This window comes from Xenopus laevis, chromosome 8L (genome assembly GCF_017654675.1).
Source record: "Xenopus laevis strain J_2021 chromosome 8L, Xenopus_laevis_v10.1, whole genome shotgun sequence".
Classification (NCBI taxonomy): domain Eukaryota; kingdom Metazoa; phylum Chordata; class Amphibia; order Anura; family Pipidae; genus Xenopus; species Xenopus laevis.
Genome location: NC_054385.1, coordinates 51,285,094 through 51,304,057, shown reverse-complemented (window position 1 = coordinate 51,304,057; position 18,964 = coordinate 51,285,094). Strand labels below are relative to the sequence as shown.

At 36.5% G+C, this 18,964-nt stretch overlaps 2 protein-coding genes across 3 annotated transcripts in view; both read right to left on the bottom strand.

The window, feature by feature from the left end:
• LOC108698913 (A-kinase anchor protein 17B-like) overlaps positions 1-15,348 on the bottom strand; it is a 47,170-nt gene extending 31,822 nt beyond the window's left edge. The window contains exon 1 of the mRNA XM_041572762.1: positions 15,261-15,348. Within this exon, the coding sequence (XP_041428696.1) occupies positions 15,261-15,273 (13 nt within the window). The 5' untranslated portion in view covers positions 15,274-15,348. The remainder of the gene's footprint in view (positions 1-15,260) is intronic.
• On the bottom strand, positions 171-6,049 carry LOC121397032 (putative nuclease HARBI1). Of its 2 annotated transcripts, XM_041572764.1 has the most exons (4): positions 5,602-6,049; positions 3,930-4,054; positions 2,184-2,919; positions 172-1,457 (listed from the first exon to the last, which is right to left on the bottom strand). In XM_041572764.1, the coding sequence occupies exons 3-4, from the start codon at positions 2,914-2,916 to the stop codon at positions 1,093-1,095; spliced, it is 1,098 nt and encodes a 365-aa protein (XP_041428698.1). In that variant the 5' UTR covers positions 2,917-2,919; positions 3,930-4,054; positions 5,602-6,049; the 3' UTR covers positions 172-1,092. The 2 variants fall into 2 exon arrangements, with proteins under 2 accessions (XP_041428697.1, XP_041428698.1); XM_041572763.1 differs by lacking the exon at positions 5,602-6,049 and having other exon boundaries at positions 171-1,457; positions 3,930-4,330.
• Positions 15,349-18,964: the final 3,616 nt, after the last annotated feature.

The following is an 18,964-nucleotide window of genomic DNA, read 5'->3' as shown; positions in this document are numbered from 1 at the left end:
TTACATGCAGCATTTGGTTTATATCATATATTATAAATAGAGTATACAGTGAGTGTGTTCACATAAACCAAATGTAAAAAAAATATACTTACATGGCTAATGTAAAAGTTACATTTTTAATGTCAATTTAACTATATATATTTACAATTGAAGACCATGTAATTAACATAAAAGAATATAAAAAATATACCACCATGCTCAATAAGTTAAATATCATTTTAATATGCATTACTATTTACTCCAATTTCAATGTGAAAAATAACAGTGGTATGTCTTTTAATTTCAATACAAATCTGAATAGTGGGATGTTTTATAAACAAAGAATTTTAGTGACACAATATTCTGTTGCATGAAATTAAAACAAATGTGTAAATCTGGTTGTGCAAACATTTGTGGAAAATTAAATTTTTTGCAAATGTCCATCACGCTACCCCACCTGAATATCGTAATAAATCTTAGAAATGATTTGAAGGAGGCTGTACACGGCTCGCCAGCCGACAAAATTTTACTGAACAGAAGAGATTTTGTATGGACAAATGAATAAAGAATACCGCCATACAGGCTATATGAGGTGTGTATAGGCTGTTACATTTCAAACAGGAGCTCAACTATTTCAGTTCTATTCAGCGCTTCTTCAATTTGCATCTGAACCAATCTGCAAACTAGGGCCAACATTTGTCTAGCAATCATGCATTGATTTGAATAAGAAACTGGAATCTAAACAGGAGAGGCCTGAATAGCAACATTCACAAAACAAAGAAGCATTAACAATAAATTTGTAGCTTTACAGAGCATTTGTTTTTTAGAAGGGGGACAGTGACGCCCATTGGAATGCTGTCAAAAGAAGAGTTAGAAGAAAATGGCATATAAATGACATATAACTCTAAATTAAATTAAATAATGAAAAACAATTGAAAAGTTCCTTTCAATTAGCCTTTCTATAACATAAGTAAATTTACTGTAAAGGAGAACCACCCTTTTAAGATTGTTTTGTAAGCTTTTCATATGAATACATTTAACAAGATATCAACAATAAGAATATAAACAAGTTTTACAAAAAAAAATGTAACCTCCCAAAGTCAAGTGAATCAATCAAAAAAATCGTTGAATCAAATCGTTCCTTGTGATAATTGCTTCATTCTGGTCAACATGCATTTGAAGGTCAGTGTTTTCTTCACATGCTGGTTGGATTTCACATACATCATTTTGGACCCTTTGTATAATGATATTATGTAAAACAACACACGCTACAACAATGTAGCACACCTTTTCAGGCGAGTACAGTAGTGACCCCCCAGTGATGTCCAAACAACGGAATTTGCTCTTTAAGATTCCAAATGCTCTTTCAATTATACATCTTGTTGTAGCATGGACTCGGTTGTAGTTTTTTTCTTTTGCATTCTTAGGCCGCCACACTGGCGTCATCAGCCAAGTTTTTAACGGATATCCACAATCTCCTGTAAAGAACACAAACAAAATAATCAAATTCAAGTAGCTACTGCATAAAAAATAGTAAGGTAAATGAAGAAATAAATTACATATTGCAAGGCTATCAAATGAGCCACAGTACAAAGCAGCTAAGCTTAAGGCTCATCACTAATTATTCACCAGAAAATGAGGTTGGTCTATAATATAAGCTAATGCTACAGGGCACTTTGTTAAAAAATTATACTAGTTACACTTGTTTCTGTGCTGCCCTGTAGTAATTATGTGTATTAATTACTAATCAGCCTTATATTTTGACATTTCTATTTATGTGTACTGTATATTTTGAGTGGGTCCCGAAGCTCAGTAAGTGACAGCAGCACAGAGCATGTGCAGTGAATCAGCAGAAAAGAAGATGGGGAGCTACTGGGGCATCTTTGGAGACACAGATCTTCACTGCTAAAGGGCTGTGGTTGTGTACAGTGTTGGTACCTACTTCTTTAGTTTGGCTTTATCTGTTAAATTTATTTTAAATTATTATATTTACATATATAAAGCATACAGTTACAGAGAAAACCTGTGAAACAGAATGCTACAATTAAAATTTCAATGACACACGTTAAGTAATAGTTTACATATATGTTTTTGAAGACAATGCTAATACTGATATTTTAAACATTTTAACCATAAATGAAATTTTTCACAAATGTTTAAACAGTGATCAGTTTCATGTGTTAAAGAAATTAAATTTTTTTTACCTAATAGCCACGAATCTTTGAATTCGCCCTGTTGAAAACGTTCAGACAAAGATGAATTTGACAAGATATACGAATCGTGAGAAGAGCCTGGGAATTTAGCAACTATATCCACAAATTTTAGATTAAAGGAACACACAAGCTGGACATTAATGCTGTGGGAGCTCTTCCGATTTCTGTAAATGTGCTCCAGGTCAGCAGGTGGGCATAGTGTAATGTGTGTACAATCTATAATTCCCACAATGTTAGGAAATCCGCCAATCTCATAAAATTTTCCTTTAACTGTATTCAAATAACTGCTGTCAGAAGGAAAGTAGACATACGATTTATAAACTAACATAATTGCTTTCAAAACTTCATCCAATGAGCGGCTGCAAGAGCTTTGAGACACACCGCCAATCACTGCTATGCAACTTTGAAAGTCACCTTTTGCAAAAAAATTTAATGCCAACAGCAAACGTACAAGGCCAGGGATGGCGTGAGATCTTTTAGTTGGCTTGCACAAATTCACTTTCAGCACATCATACAGCGATAGAATCTCCACAGTGTTTAGCCTGTATCGATCCTTAATCTCAGTGTCCGTTAGGTCCACCAGCGTCACTCGGTCACGAAACATTTTTATCTTCTGGCATTTGCGCCTTTTAACTTGCTTTCCATTATTAAAAGGCTTATCGACTTTTTCCATTCTTTTCTTTCTTAAATGGAAGAAAAACAGTGAGGGAAATATAATTTCCATAATCTAAAAAGAAAAGAAAAACTTTTATTACAACAATGAAACATTCAAAACAGTGGTAGGCCAGGCCACCTAGACACCCTAGCCAACCCATCCATCCTTAACACATTCATTACTGCACATACATACATGGTAGTGAATTACATGTGCAATAATAGCATTCACATGAAAGCCTAGTGCAATGTCCAGTCTAGGGGTTGGCATAACAGGTTCCTCCTCAGCACCATCCTATATCTGTGTCCTAGGCAGCTAAATATCTGCAGCTATATATCTGCCATAATTCAAAGTGCATATAAATGCATACAAAACATATTTAGTTTGGTAATTTTGCCATGGGATCTAACTGTTACTTTTGTTATAAACAGGGCATTCCTACATCAGTGGCCAACTTCAAATTCCCATGCTCAGCCTCCTGTGTAGCTGTCTCTCATCTTTGACCTCAGTGTCAGATCATGCTCTAATTACCCCCACCAGTAGCAATCACAATAAAAATTAAGAGTTAAGTGACCTGTATAATAGCACTTGGCCCACTGGCTTGTGATTTTATATGTATTTGAAAAACAGGGTATGAAGCACAACATCCATTGGCATTGCCTTAAAACATTTCATTCAGCAGAAAATTATTACACAAGCTTTCAGGGGAACAACCCCTTCCTCAGGTCAAAACACGGTTTCTTCCACACACCACTTACCATCGGTGTGCTTCATACCCTGCTTTTCAAAGACTGAACAATTTGGCTGACTTGAGGGCAGCTGAGGATTGGATGCACCCAGAGCGAAGTAAGTCAAGTGTGGAAGAAACCGTGTTTTGTGATTTTATATGGTCACATAACTCCTAAGTGAATAAATGTAAAGAACAGACAGAGAACTAAAGCAATCAGATGGGAGACTTTATATTGAGGAACTTAGGGTAAACCTGTAAATAACAGAACCCTGTCTTAAAGTGAGAATGAAGTAATGCCATATTTAATGAAAACAACACAACAGGTGCTTCTAGAAAATATAAATATACTAGCCTGTGATGAAAAGAATCTGCAGGCAAAAACAGAGTCCAGTAAACAGGCCAAAGGTCGGGTCAGGCAGCAGGCAACAGTGTCCAGAAACAAGCCAAGGTCAAAACCAGGAAATCTAAATAGAAAATCTAGAATAGACAGGAGCACAAAGAAACAGTGAATACATACATAGGAATGTAAGTCAATTGCAAGCATTCTACAGTGGCTAAACTGGAGAGTGCACAATTTTAGAAATGCACACCAAAGCATTCTAATCCCACATGATCCTGACAGTATAACAACATTTTTATAGCCCCCCCTAGGCCCCCAACTCATATTGGCTCCATTCCCTAATCCAGTGATCCCCAACCAGTAGCTCATGAACAACATGTTGCTCTCCAACCCCTTGGATGTTGCTCCCAGTGGCCTCAAAGCAGGCGATTATTTTTGAATTCCAGGCTTGGTGGCAAGTTTTGGTTGTTTAAAAACCATGTGTCCTGCCAAACAGAGTCTCAATGTAGGTTGACAATCCACATAGGGCCTTCCAAATGGCCAATCACAGCCCTTATTTGGCACCCTGAGAACATGTTTAATGCTGATTTTAATGATTTTTGATTTTGATTTTAATTTTTACTTCTGAATGTTGCTCTCAGCTTCAAAAGGTTGGGGATCCCTGGGCCTAACCACTAAAGCCCCACCCAAGATCTGGCCCTGTTCATTGATGGTTATGGCACCCATAAGTAAAATAAAATGTTTATTTCACAAACTCCCATAAAAATTGATTTGTGAAAAAAAAATGTGCCAGACATTCCCTCTTACAAGTTAAAAAGGATATTGGCCAGAGAATTATTTAAAAAAATACATTAGTGACAAGAGGTTTAATAAATTAAAAAAATACACTGATTGATGTACAGTAGAACTAAACTTAAATTCAGAAGTTGGGGACTATAGTAGATATGGCACGGCTTTGGTGTTCTCATTGGCGGACCAGCTATTTTGACAAGTACAGATCAGCTAAGCCTCTCCCTGTGCCCTCTCTGATAGTGAGATTTCTGAAAAATTATATCTTTATAAATGTAAGTATTGTTTAAATGATGCTCTATGCATATTAAAGAAGCTAGTATTTCCAACATAAATACATTTTTAACACAAGGATAAAAACTGGACTTGGAACTAGTAATTACTGTATATAACAGTGTAACAAAATGTAAACTACATCTTTAATAGCCTCAAATTATGTCTGTATATTATCATACAATTTAAACTGTAAGCTCTATGGGGTAATGTCCTCAAGCATTTTGTCTGATTGACACTGAGCACTTAATCTATATTGTAATTATATATTATATTTATCTCACTTGTTTTTCTAAAGTGCACTTATTGTTACTTATGAATGATACTTTTTTAGTTACTTATTAGTTACTTACTATTGTTGCTTTTTATATATATATATATTTATATATATATATATATATATATATATATCAGTGTAACTATTTACTTTTTAATGTTACTTATTACAGTGTCCTTTTCTTTATTACTTATAAATGTATTGGTTTGCTGTACTGAGCTTTTTACTGAAGGAGTGCAATACAATTAGAAATATACATATAAATAAAACAAAAGAAGAAAGATTTAGAAATATATATATGTATTTAAAAAAGAAATGTAATAGAAAACAAATGATAAAACTTACTTTAAATATATATAGAATAACCTCAGGAACAATATCTTCGGAAAAACGAAATCTCCTCAGGATTAAGCAGCTTCCTCTGAGTGACAGAACTCATCTACAACGTGACGTGAAGCTATTCTGCAGTTGTCGTGCTAGGAAATGTTCTTTCGGGTACACGACATATTTATTCGTTCTAACGACATTATTTTAATCAGTTGTACAGTGATTGCGCCTTTTTTCTTGAATTTGACGTAACTACGACAATTTAACTAAACCGTCGTTCCACCGACAAAATATATACGACATTTTATAAAAATGCCGGACTTACGAGAGATTCAAAGACAGTGACATCTCCCTTTGTGAATTTGACGTACATACGACATTTTACAAATTTGTCGACCGCCACTTCTGGGTTACTTTTTTTACCGACACTTTTGTGAATTCCCCCCAATGTGTTTTATCTTACACTACAGTAGACTGGATATGTCACAAAGTGGCAAAAGAACATTTCCCACACACACACAAAACAGTACAATTTATATAAATGTCTTTGCCCTGATACTTACAGGCCACTTTTATGAATCCTCCTTACCCTCCTGTTCCCCATACAAACAAGTGTAGAATAAGGCAGCCATATGCCTGCTTTATGCAAGTGACAGATGTCACCCTGCAAAAGCCACAAGAAGCAGTTGGTCACGTAAATAACAATCCAACAGCATTGAAGGAATGGCTTCTGGGTCTGACAGGTGTCTCTTCCTCTTGTATAGCATATAAAGCACAGGTATACTGTTAGTACTGGCTGTTCATAGATTATATTGGGTTGTCGGATTGCAGAGACCGGATCTTTTCTTTGGCTTGTTCAGCATGTAATAAACTCCGGCTTTGGTTGTATGGCCAATTAAACCTTTCGAGTTCTATTGTTTGCAGACCTAGGTCCTTCAGTCTGAGAAAGCTCTCTAAGCATCAATGTCTGATACATGCCAGAGGTAGTGGCCAGTGAAACTGAGAACTGTTTCTCGCAGGTAGAGCAGGGAATCCGGTTATAGGAAATGAGCAGGACCTGCAGTTCAGATATGACACTAGTGTCTGCCAGTCTAAATTATAACTGTGTCACATGTAGCCAAGGGCTGTTTACTCAAACAGAGAATGCAAGCAGAGTTTTGAAGTATTTTTCAGATAAAAGTTCAAGCATTTGATAAACACCGCTAGGCTGTTTTAGACTACTGCATTCCAGCCATCAGGGGTACACAGAGAGTAGCAATTATAGGGGACCCCATTATTCTTGGGGCACAGAGAAGGGAAGTTATACAAATAAAATGAATAGACAAAAGTCTCAGAAATGGGAAACTTTTTTCACTGGATGTTGAGACAATACCGTCACTGAACCGTCCATTCAGCAAGTTTTTTTTTAAAGAACTAAAACTAGGAAGTACAAATATAATATAGAGAAAAGGGTATAAACACCAAAATACTTCTTTAATTTTATGTAAAGGTATAGAATCTCTTATTCAGAAACCTGAAATCCAGAAACTGTAATAACACAAAAAACATGGCCCTTAAACCCCCAGAAATGTGTTCTGCTAAATTTTGTAAAATGGACATAGTATTTAGGGGGTGTGTAGGGTGGCACAACTTTTTATCCCTCTTTCTGATTTTTCAAATGTTGGGAGGTATGCGGATTGCTTTCCATTTATCCACACTGGCATTTGGCATTGAGTATTCTGTGAACCAAGATGTTATAGGCAGAAATAGCTCTCTGTAAACCAGAGCCACTGAACTTCATAATAATTCACAAAGAAAATGCTCAAAAAAAATTGATCTAAAGTGTCACTAGGGGGCATATTTATTATGATAAAAATGGCAGGATAACACTCCACATATCACCAGGCTTCGCCATGTAAAAAACTGCATAACATTTTTACAAGCAATGTAAAATAACGTCACCAAATCTGGCGTTCGCATTGGCATAAAATTACACACACCATGCGATATTTTACACAGCTTTTTACACCATTTTTTTGCCGATTTTCATTGTACACAGCATAATAAATATGCCTCTTACAGTTGCTGCCGTATCATTTATTCTTTTCATTGTTTGTTGTAGTATTGAATAACCCTGCATTCACTGAGACGAGGCTGAAATCCCAGGGATGTTTTCCTCTTGACATTTGTTCAGGTCCCAAGATCCATTGTCATGGTAGTGGTATCTGAAGGCTTGAGCATGGTTTCAATAATAATTGCCTGTATACTAAACACACCATCGCTTGTTTTCCTAGTTCACAGAAATGTGTTTGAGGAGAGTAATATTAAATACCCAGGGTAATGAAAAATTGTTGGTCCATGAAGAAATCATATTCCAGAAAATATTATCATAGATGTTATCACGTATTTCCTTTCAGCAAAATCCACATTTATATTACTGCAATTTATGTTTCCATTTATTTCCAAGATAAAGTGATCCCTACCAGCACATTTTACACCCGCAGCGTGTATTAATCTGATGTCACACTGATGCCAGACTATACCAAATATTGTAACAAAAGCTTGGGTAAGTAATAGAGGCAGGCAGGTTTCTAACAAACAATTGCAACATAAATGGCAGCACCTACACATTTGGTTTGGCACAGTGCTCCATAAAGCAAAAACAACACTCAAGTGATGTCAAAAATAAGTGGAGATCAGATTGCAGGACAATAGGGCACCCATTTCTTATATCCAAATAGTTAGGTATGATTTTTATATGCATGATCTATGTCATAACTGCAACATAATATGGGGTGATTAAGATAGTACACCTAAAACCAGTGCTAATGGCTGTTTGTGGTTCTGTGCCATCATTTGTGGTTTTGAGCATTTATTGGGTCTCATTTATAAACACTGCACCTGGCAGTAACCCATAGCAACCAATCTGTGATTGCCTTTTTTTCAGCCAGAAGAACAATGAAAGCAAACATCTAATTGGTTGCCATGTGTTACTGCCCAGATGCAAATGTGCCCAGCCTTTATAAATGACCCTGTGTTCTTACTTGATACGCCACGGATTATTGTTACATATGCATATCTACAATCAACATGTGCCTGCACAATCTAAAATAGCAACAGGTTTCTATTTGAAGGGAAATTACCATTTGGCAGCAGTTGATATTATTTTGTATTAGTGCTTTACAAATGCAGATTTTTAAAATGCCATATACCATATATTTCAGGTTGTGTTTATTTTTCATTTAGCAGTAATATGAACACTGAGCTAGTAGGACATCTATTTCTTGCACCTTTTTAATTAGAATTGGAACTAGAAGTGTGTGGATGCTTTGTATAGTAGTTGTTATATTTTAGAATTGATTCATAAGTATTCTTTATAATTTTGTGTACACATACATACTACACCTGTGTGCGTGTACAGGTATTGGATGTATAATATTTGCCGTAACCCAATACATTTCAGTAGGCATAGGTCATAAAACTCCATGGGGCAAATTTACTAAAGGGCGAAGTGGCTAACGCTGGCGAAAATTACGCGTATTTGTGCTAGCGAAGGAGATAGACTCTAGCGCAACTTCACACTCTAACGCCAGGAGTATTTTCACTCTGGCGAAAGAGCGTTACTACGCAAATTCACAAAGTTTTTGTTTTTAATGAACGTTACCTCTATCGCCAGACTTGCCTTCGCCAACCGCAGACCAGGCAAAGTAGATAGGACTTGGTCCAATAAAAAGTTTTTGGAAAACGCTGGCGTCTTTTCCTTTTTACAGGGTGATAGGCTGAAAAAGATCGTACGTTTGTACAATCATGTGTAGGGCAATAGAACAACTCTATTTTCTTTTATTAAGGTTCCCTGGGCTTGTGTAGTGTAATGTATTTGCTGCAACATATACAGCCATTGAAATTTAACTTCCCGCCGTATGCAAATTATCTAACGCTAACGCAACTTCGCTATGCCTGCTGTAGTAACGCTAACGCAACCTCGCAAGCATTCAGCACCGGCAACGAAACTTCGTGAATAAGCGATGTCTGTGCGAAGTTGCGCCTGGCGAAGTGTGGCGAAGGTGGCAAAGCCATCGCTGGCGAATTTTCGTCTGTTAGTAAATTTCCCCCCATATATCACAGAAAACAACTGTGAGTGAATGTGCAATGAATAGGCTGGACAGCAGGTGGCATTCTAAAGTCAAGTTCTTTGTGACAGTGAAGTAATTATAGTATATTTAATTTTCAAAATGTATTGCTTGAAATGTCGCTAGGCACCAGTGTGTAGAACAAGCTTCTATAGTGTATTGAGTAGCATAATAGATATTGACACTGTAGCTCTGTAGCTGATTTAAAGGATATATTTTTTAGTTGCAAGAAAGCACATCTACAAAGCGCCCAAATCAGCCCAGGTGAGGAGGTGCAGGTAAGGTGAGCCCTGTCCTAACCATCTGCCATAGATAAGGACATGGCAGGACACCCAATTGTTGTGGTCTGCACCTCGAGGCAGATCCCCCCCCCCCCAGACTGGGCAAAGAAGTGTTTGTGCCCCTTAGTTCTCTGCATTTCTTCCTAGGATTTCCACCCAGATAGACCCATTTTTGGAAGGGCTTCCAGATGAAAACTGCCTTGCGGATTTCTAAAATAGGAAATCCACACTGGACTCTAAAGTAAATGACACAAAATCAGCCAATCATTGATCACTGTGTCATAGCAAGCCCCCCATTGTCACTGGCCCACCCCAAATACCTCATGCATCCCCTGCTTGACATTGCTGACACTTAAATATCACCTCCCCATCCCCCACCCAGATGATCCCAAATCCAAGGGTGGCAACCCTACTTCTTCCACTGGTTTATCGTAAATGACCCTAGTTATATCTCTATTTTAGGGTCTTAAATGGGACAACTTCCCTACAATATAACAAGGTAAAATTATTCTTCTAAACTCTTTTGCAATTTACATTAAAGGGGTAGTTTACATTAAACTTTTAGTAATACGTCTTCATTTTTTTATTTTTGTGTTTTTTTTTTTGTTTAGCAGCTCTCCAGTTAGGAATTTCTGCAGCTAAAAGTAACAATAAAAATTGCAGCTACGCAGAGCAATTGTTTTTTTGGCTGCTGGGATCAGTAATCTGCATTTGAAAACTTTAAAGAGGCAGAAGAGGAAGGAAAATAATACAAACATTATTTTAAAAGATACCATTTATAATGTTGCTAAGAATAGGCAATTGCAAAAATAATTAAAGGTGAACTACTCCTTTAATTACTTTAGAGTTCATGATAAAAACTGCTAATATTATAAAGGCATAACCTAAGTGCCCCTGTGAGGGCCAGGCAGAAAAGCATAAGCTTTTTTTACTGAAGCATGAAGCATCTCTTGATGCTTCCCTGCTCAGTTCCATTGCTCAGTTTGCAAGCGATGTGACACCTCAGAATTCATTAACTGCATCTCGAGCCTTGCAAATATACAGGCTATAGTGTATTTGCATTTTACTTCAGGTGGAGACAGGAAGTAGAACACAGGTGTGTCGGATTATAAAGAGCTTTTATAGATAGTTGCTCATTGATGGCTCATTCTTTTTAATGTTATGTTACTTTTCAGCTCAAGGGTGTTCAACATCTGGAAACAATTTCTGTATAAATGGTAGGGATATTGTAAATTATAGGGTTTTTAGGTGTCAGGCACACAATTATTTCTTATTTAGTATGCTTATCCAGGGATTGTCCCAAATGTCCCTATACAATCAAGAAGGATTATTTTAACCCTTTAATTGCCACCATGATTTTGTATTTTTGTGTGCTCTTTTACTTTGGGTTATTTCTTGGGAATAACTTTTAGTTTACCTAGAAACATTTTTTTGGGGTAGACAACATCAGTTTTCCAAATATGACTGAACGAGTGTGTAATCCTGTAGATATATAACTCTAAATGCTATTAACATATTACAGAGAATTATAATGTATACAATACCAAATATGAATATGGAGATTCCCAATTTATATAGATCAAAAACATGGTGTTTCAAGGGTAAGTGCCAGCTTGAGGTGGCCTAGTGGATGCTGCCCCCTTGCGCTTAGTTTTTTTTTGTGTTGGAGTGGGTCGGGGGCACATCACTAGCCCCTGCCATGGCAGTAGCGCCCCTGATCTAAAACCCAGAGCAACATAAACTTGACGTTTCAAGCATGGCATTAGAAATAACATAGATTGCCAGACCAAAAATATGTCCCTTCAACCTACAGTGTATTTTGTAAGCTTAGACATGTCCCTGAATTCAGAGTTGCACAACTTAACTTACTCCAAACAATTCAGCTCTTTGATAAATATAGCATTTTCTTATACATTTATGTGTACACTAAATACACTAATGGGATCTATTATCCCATAACTTGTTATCAGATAGATCTAAAATAGTGTTCTACTTAAATAAGCAGTTCGTAATTTTTCACTGATTTGCATTTTTTCTGTAATAAAAAGGCAGTACCTCACATTTTTGTGATACCGTCTGTTGCCCCCATGCATTTTGGGAGGCAACAGTTGCTTACACCAGAAGGGATTTTTAGATGCACGCATTCCAAAAGGGAATAATTAGGTTTCATTTATTTAAAGAATCTGATGTCTTGTATATTTATAATAATTGCAGTTCATTAAAATAGCAATTAATATTTTTATAATACCCTGTACTTCTATCTGTACTTTTTAGTTTAGCTTAGGAACACCTTTAAGGTAATATCCATAGTATCCACATATGTTGTTCATTTAGCTAGAGCAAGGCAATGTCCTCTAAACGTTGCTTTTAGTATACAAGCTTCTGTTATATGACTATATTGTGGCAGTATAATGTTGCAACCTCACTATATTGGCTATTACTCACAAGTATTTGTTTGCACACCTTGCAGTGCCTCTTTATTTTACTGCAGTTCAGCCTTTTCTATCAGTTTATCCTCACTGTGCCATAGGGAAGTTTCAAATGCATTGCAAACACTTGTGTTTAAAATATCCAATCCAGACTTTTTTTTTTCTTTGGTGTGTTTGTGGCAGGGAACTAATGCAACTTAGCTAGTTCAAAGATGTCACCCTTTCCAAACAAAACAAAAAAAAAAAGAAAAAAGAAAAACATTTTTTTTTAATATAAATAAATCTTTGTAAAGTTCTACAGTTCAGCACTAATAATGCTAATAATATACAGTATTAACATTGGAAATATAGGCCAAAACATATTAATAATTTTCTGGAATCCACCAATATTTTCTTATTTCTAAGAAACATTAAGGGCTCCTACACACATCGTTTTTTGCTGCGCTCCCCTGCATTCTGCTTTCTTCCGTTCAGCCGCAGGGGAGTAAACACATGCAGGTGGAATGCTACATGCCGCATCCCACCTGCGTTTGGCACTTACATGCGTCTGTGTGAGCACAGTCCCCTTGACAATAATTGAGTGTGTTTTTTGCTGCGCTCCCCTGCGGCTGAACAAAAGAAAGTGGAACGCAGGAAAGCGCAGCAAAATAAGACCGTGTGTAAAGCCCTAAAAATGTGGAAAAAATATGCTTATCATGGCTATGGGTGTTTGTGTGCCATAGACCATTCACATCTTGCAATGCTAAGCAGTCACTCCGTGTGTCTGTCGAGAAACAAGTACAACCTGTGGCATACATCAAAGTTAATTGCTAATTAAAGGGACTGTTCACCTTTGGGTTAACTTTTAGTATGATGTAGAGAGAGATATTCTGAGACAATTTGCAATTGGTTTTCATGTTTTATTATTTGAGGTTTTTGAGTTATTAAGCTTTTTATTTAACAGTTCTCCAGCTTGCATTTTAAGCAATCTGGTTGCTAGGCCCAAATTTTCATAGCAACAATGCTTTGACTGGAATATGAATAGGAGAGGGCCTGAATAGAAATTATAAAAAGTTGCAAAAAAAATTAATTTGTAACCTTACAAAGTATTATTTTTAGATGGGCTCAGTGACCCCCATTTGAAAGCTGGAAGGAGTCAGAAGAAAAAGACAAATAATTATAAAACTTTATAAATAAACAATGAAGACCAACTGAAATGTTACTTGGAATTGCCCATTTTATAACACGCTAAGAGTTAACTTAAAGGTTAACCACTCCATTCAACCATCAAGTATATACGAAAAAGCCATCAGCTTAAAGTTAACATTTAAAAAAATAATTTGACTTTTGTTAATGTAACACAGACACAACCCACAGTAGAAAAAAAAAGTTAATTAAAATGAATTTTTGGCATTAGAGTGCAAATGACAGGAATATCAGTATTTGTATTTACAGTTATTTATCCCTATAGATGCCTGCGGCTGCTCAGTACACATTTAAACAGAAGTTGTAGTGTAGATTTTATATTTATGTTTGCAGTTATACAAGGGTGAGTTGGCAACCCTACTGAACAGAATTCTGTACTGATAAGTCACAAAAGTGGAGTAAAGTAAAACTGCAATGGGCTGAAAACAATGTAATATTAATAAAACCATCACTGCACTTTGTAGCACTTTGGCAATACATTTACTGAGCCTTAACTTCAATTTCAGGTTAAATACGCATGTGTAATTCCACCCTAGGAAACCCTTGGAAGGAATGGCTGGCTAAAGGCTGCAAGTAGAACAGTCTCTCCTTTCCCCAGCAGGAGGAAACATGGGCGGTGACTGGTTACTAGAGGCATGCTGGAAGCTTTAATGGGCTGGCAAGGAAGCAATTTGGATGGAGTGACAAAAGCGTCAGTTTTAGGAGGCAGAAAGGAAGAGACTGTTTAACTGTAAGTAAATAGCCACTTTATCTCTGTGTCTAGGACTCTTTGGCTCTGTATATTCTTTCCATATCTGCATGTAGCATCAAGCCTGCAATTATTTTAACTGACTGCCTTTCTTTCTGCTGTCTTGCTTTCACTGGTTTTCTTTGAACAGTGGGGTTTGCGTTCCAAACCAAATGTTATGTTTAAAAATATAAAGCTTACAATGTAGAAATCAATCTTGTTAAATACCCTGTAAGTGAGAATTCGTAATTATACTTACTGTGTGACTACAGATTTTATCACTGCCACACAGCTTGCATTTTTCATTAGTCTCCCTTCTTAAAGGGGAATGTTTCCATTTATGCATTGCATTATTGCATGGCAAGTCTGCAGTTTTAGATTCTGCGCAGCCTTTTAGTTGCTACTTAATTGTTAATTAAGCATTCAGTTTGTTGATTTTATATGCGTTGGGAAAAGGAGCGAGGTGGCAATCTAGGTCACACCTTGAAACATATTATGCAGGTCTCAGCTAGAATCTCCCTGAAATTCTAGGAACAAAGCTTATACAAGACTGGAGGGACACTCATATTTTGACCCTATTAACCTGCCTTTATACAATAAATGCTGATTATTGCCCATATATTGCCCATTTTCCTATACAATGGAGAGTATTGGCAGGAATAAATGTAATGTGGAGCTACAGAGCTCTGAATGGTGATAAGTGTACCGATATTAAGGGCAATGTTGGTAAAAATATACCTAATGTGCAACTGTAGAGGTGTAAACAGGGTTAATCTTCTATAAACGTTTTTTAAAGCTTTCCTATAAAAGAGGGTTGAACCAAGGAGGTGTTTATTCAAAACTGATAGTTCCCATATAAAATGCTTTACCTAATGTTTATTTAAGCTGAGTGAGATAATTCTGCTGCACTGAAAATGTAGGCCACAGGTTTTTAACAACCACTCACCTCCATGTAGCATTTATGTTGGACACCCTGGTCAAGAGCAGACTCTCCATCTGCTGAAGAACTACAGCTCCCAGCATGCATTGCAAACTTATTTTGTGGGTGAGGAGCTATATTTCTGCAAGAGGTTCCCTTACTCTGTTTAGCTGAAGCCCTTAAAGGACCTAAAATATGCACTTCTGCTATTTTACATCCAGCTTCCAATGGATGCTTATGTTTATTTACATGGGAACACCGCATGAAACCGACCAGTATTTTACCGGCCTGGCAGGTAAAAATGATGCTTCTTGGCAATGTTATTAATAGGGAAATCAGATTTATATATAGGAAAGCTGGTATTTTTTTTCCAGAAAAGGTGGTAAAACTCACGGCACAAATTAAAAAGTTGTGATTCATTTTCAGATGTTAGCCTGTATGGTTGCTTCAACAGCAGTCTGTCTTTAGTTAGTATTCCTTTTTATTATATTAACATTATGTTCCCATCACTTATAAAACACAATGCAATGTGGCTGGTGAAAAAAATACTCTTGTCTTCCACCATTTGTTGGATTTGGCCAGCAGATGTCCCTGTGGTATCTTTAGATCACAAACTAGGTCAGCCCAATAAATGATACATTTTATATGTACTATTAAAATGAACTTTCTTTCATAAAACATTTATACCTTAGAACTTCGCAGCTCAGGTGCTGTGCTTTGCCAAGGAAATGTTATCACAAAAGAATTGCATTCTCCAGTACTATGGAATGTCACATTGTCATTGGTCAGAGTTGTGACCATCGTTGGCTGAGAAACCAATCAGCTTTGTACAGAAACTGCTAAAGAATAGTTCTCTGATGCAATGGTCATAATCTCATTGGTAAGATGGGGAGGCATGATTTTGTTGGAAACAGATTTTAAAGTACATTGCTGCACAATATGTTGGCACTATATAAATACATGTTAATAATTTAATAATACTAATAAAAGCCCCGTGTATGTTTTTCCTTTACCACAATGCGCTATTGAGTGGGTCTTTAATGGAATGGTGCAATCTCGGGCCTGTAATTTTTATGTGAAGGGATGGCAGATTGAGGCTCTGCACTTTTCTTGTTCATGTTTTGTTGTTTTTGCCATGAAACTGGTTAGATAGAAAAAACGGGAACAATGTTTGTGAACAAAAAATTGACAGTGGTTCCCTATTGGTTAAGATGATTGTACTTGAAAAGTTTGTTTCATTTTGTGTCCAAATGAATCATTTGTGGTAACATGACACTGGAGAGTAGGCCTGAGATACGCAGGGCCATTAGACACAGGGTCCCAGTGTTTATTGCACAAAAAATAACTGTTCAGCTTCTGAATGGGAGGATGGTCCCTGGACCTTGAGATGTTATGTTTCATTTTTAGTCAAACTGTGCCACAAAAGGACAGTCGCCTTTGGATATGTATTTATAGAAAAAAAATCAAACAGAAATGCATTTATTTTGCCTATAAGGTTTTAATGAACAACATAGGTGTAACTGAACTGAATGCATACTACTTGCTAGCAAAAGGTATCATTGTACTAAATAACACAATAACACCAGCTCAATGATAAATGCCTGGTTCCTGAGGAATATAAAGGTGTGGCCCCCATTGTTACTTGTACTTTCAATGTCTTAAAAAATTTTTTCCTAAAAGAACAAAGCACTGGTTATAATCATGTGATCCTCCCATGGAAGACAAAAGAGTCTGAAAGCATATTATCAGCCATTATCACTCCTCGTACACAAAGGTTTGGGTGCCATTGGTTCTTGAAAAACAATAATACCACATACTGTGCTGTGGTAGAACCATATGCTCACTTTCTTGAGATATTATCTGGTCAAATTTACAAGTTTGATCAGATAAATGGCCCATGCTGGGAAACATTTAGGAGCATGGCAAATGCTTTTCACCCAACACCCTGAAAGCAACACCATGTATAAATATGGCCCTCATACTTGCTATTATGTTACTCATGGGTCCTCTGTCCTGTCTTGTAAGGCCTTACTATCCCATGCTTTGGACAGACCTCTCCATGAGAGAAGTCCAAGACACGGATGAAAGACATTCCCTTTCATCTGTTCCTTCAGGGGTCACCTGACGCTAAACTCTGCCACTAGAAAAACACCCCTATAATACATTAGTCATACAATTATGTTTCTAGCCCCAATACAAAATAGGGGCACACTAGATTACAACCACGCTGAGATTCTAGGCTGCTGTATTCAGGTCACAGGGGTATTATATTCTTATTGAAAGCCACTAGTTATGCTACTGCAGGATTTTGTCATTGGAAATTTAGCAAGGAAAGATTAAATATATATATATATCCTAAAAACTGGAATATATTTACTCTTTGTGGAAGCTTAAAATGTGAGGAGAGCCAACCACAAAAAATCAGTAAAGAATGTGTAAATAAGTCAGTAGTAGAATTGTTGCTTCCTAGTGGTCTAGTAAGTTATCGAAGTGGCATAACTAGATGTTACTGGGCCCCATAGTAAATTCAATTTAGGGCCCCAAAATATTGGTAAGCTGAGTTTTTCTACTATGATATGTTGAAATTGCTCATTAATTAGTTACTCGCTGGGCTCTTCATAAAAACAACTTCAGCCTTTATCTTGTGACTCAAGCTGCTTTGAGCAGTTTTACCACAGTATAAAAATTCCCTTGTCTGTGCAATGGAGGAAGAAGTTACCACTTCTCCAATGAGTCTCATAATGATAGCTTATAGAAAGATAAGATCAGTATTCAAGATAGAGTACATATGATTTTACACCCACTTGCCTCCCACACAATTTTTTTTTTTACAAAGAAGTTTGTGCATATTTAATAGTATCAATGACAGACTTTTTTTTTTTTTTTTTACAAACGTTTCAAATGTGAAAGATATTCACTGTATAAAGAACAGGGACTTGTTTTTGAATACGTGGATGTACATGTTGGTACAGCCTTATAACAATCTTATGATCAAACCTGAGTGAAAGTAATATACAGAGCCCATAGTCTGCAAAGTCGTATTTCTCATGGTAGTCACCACTGCTTGTAAGGTATGGGATCCATTATCTGGAAACCCATTATCCAAAAAGCTCTGAAAAGGCTCCATTAGACTCAATTTTAACCAAATAGTCCAAAAAAATCCTAATGATTCTTTTTTTCTGTAATAATAAAACAGTACCATGTACTTGATCCAAACTAAGATATAATTAATTCTTACTGACCTCAAAAAATTCTATTGGGTTTATTTAATGTTTACGTGATTTTCTAGTACACTTAAGGTAGGAAGATCCAAATTATGGAAAGATCCGTTATCCAGAAAACCCCAGGTCCCCAAGCATTCTGGGTATGGCACTGCAGCTCCTTAACATCGCTTTACAAATAAAGTTAAACATGCATAAATACATACACAACAAATCCCATACCAGTAACTTATAAAGACAACTCTGCCCCTCCCCATGCAGCAACACATGCACCATGCACTCTTACAGCATTTTAGGGAGAGTTTCTGCAGAAAACATTTAAACACAGTAGAGTATAAGGTTGTACATGTATGTGAATATCAATTATATAATTTAGGTAATTCTACTGCTTAAGCCGCCATCAATTATTTCTATATAGTATAAGTTTCAGAATGGTATTGGTTTTATTTGCTTCCACTTTCAAGCCTGTACATCTCACTCCTATAGAGAAGTGGGAGAATAAGTTGAGTT

Excerpts from the sequence above, each read along its gene's own strand:
- LOC121397032 (XM_041572763.1), bottom strand. The coding sequence starts at position 4,295 with ATGTTGTTCATGAGCTACTGGTTGGGGATCACTGGATTAGGGAATGGA. Across the intron at positions 2,920-3,929 it reads GCAGATTCTTTTCATCACAG|ATTATGGAAATTATATTTCC; the intron begins GCTAGTATATTT and ends TTTTCTTTTTAG. Across the intron at positions 1,458-2,183 it reads CAAAGATTCGTGGCTATTAG|GAGATTGTGGATATCCGTTA; the intron begins GTAAAAAAAATT and ends TGTTCTTTACAG.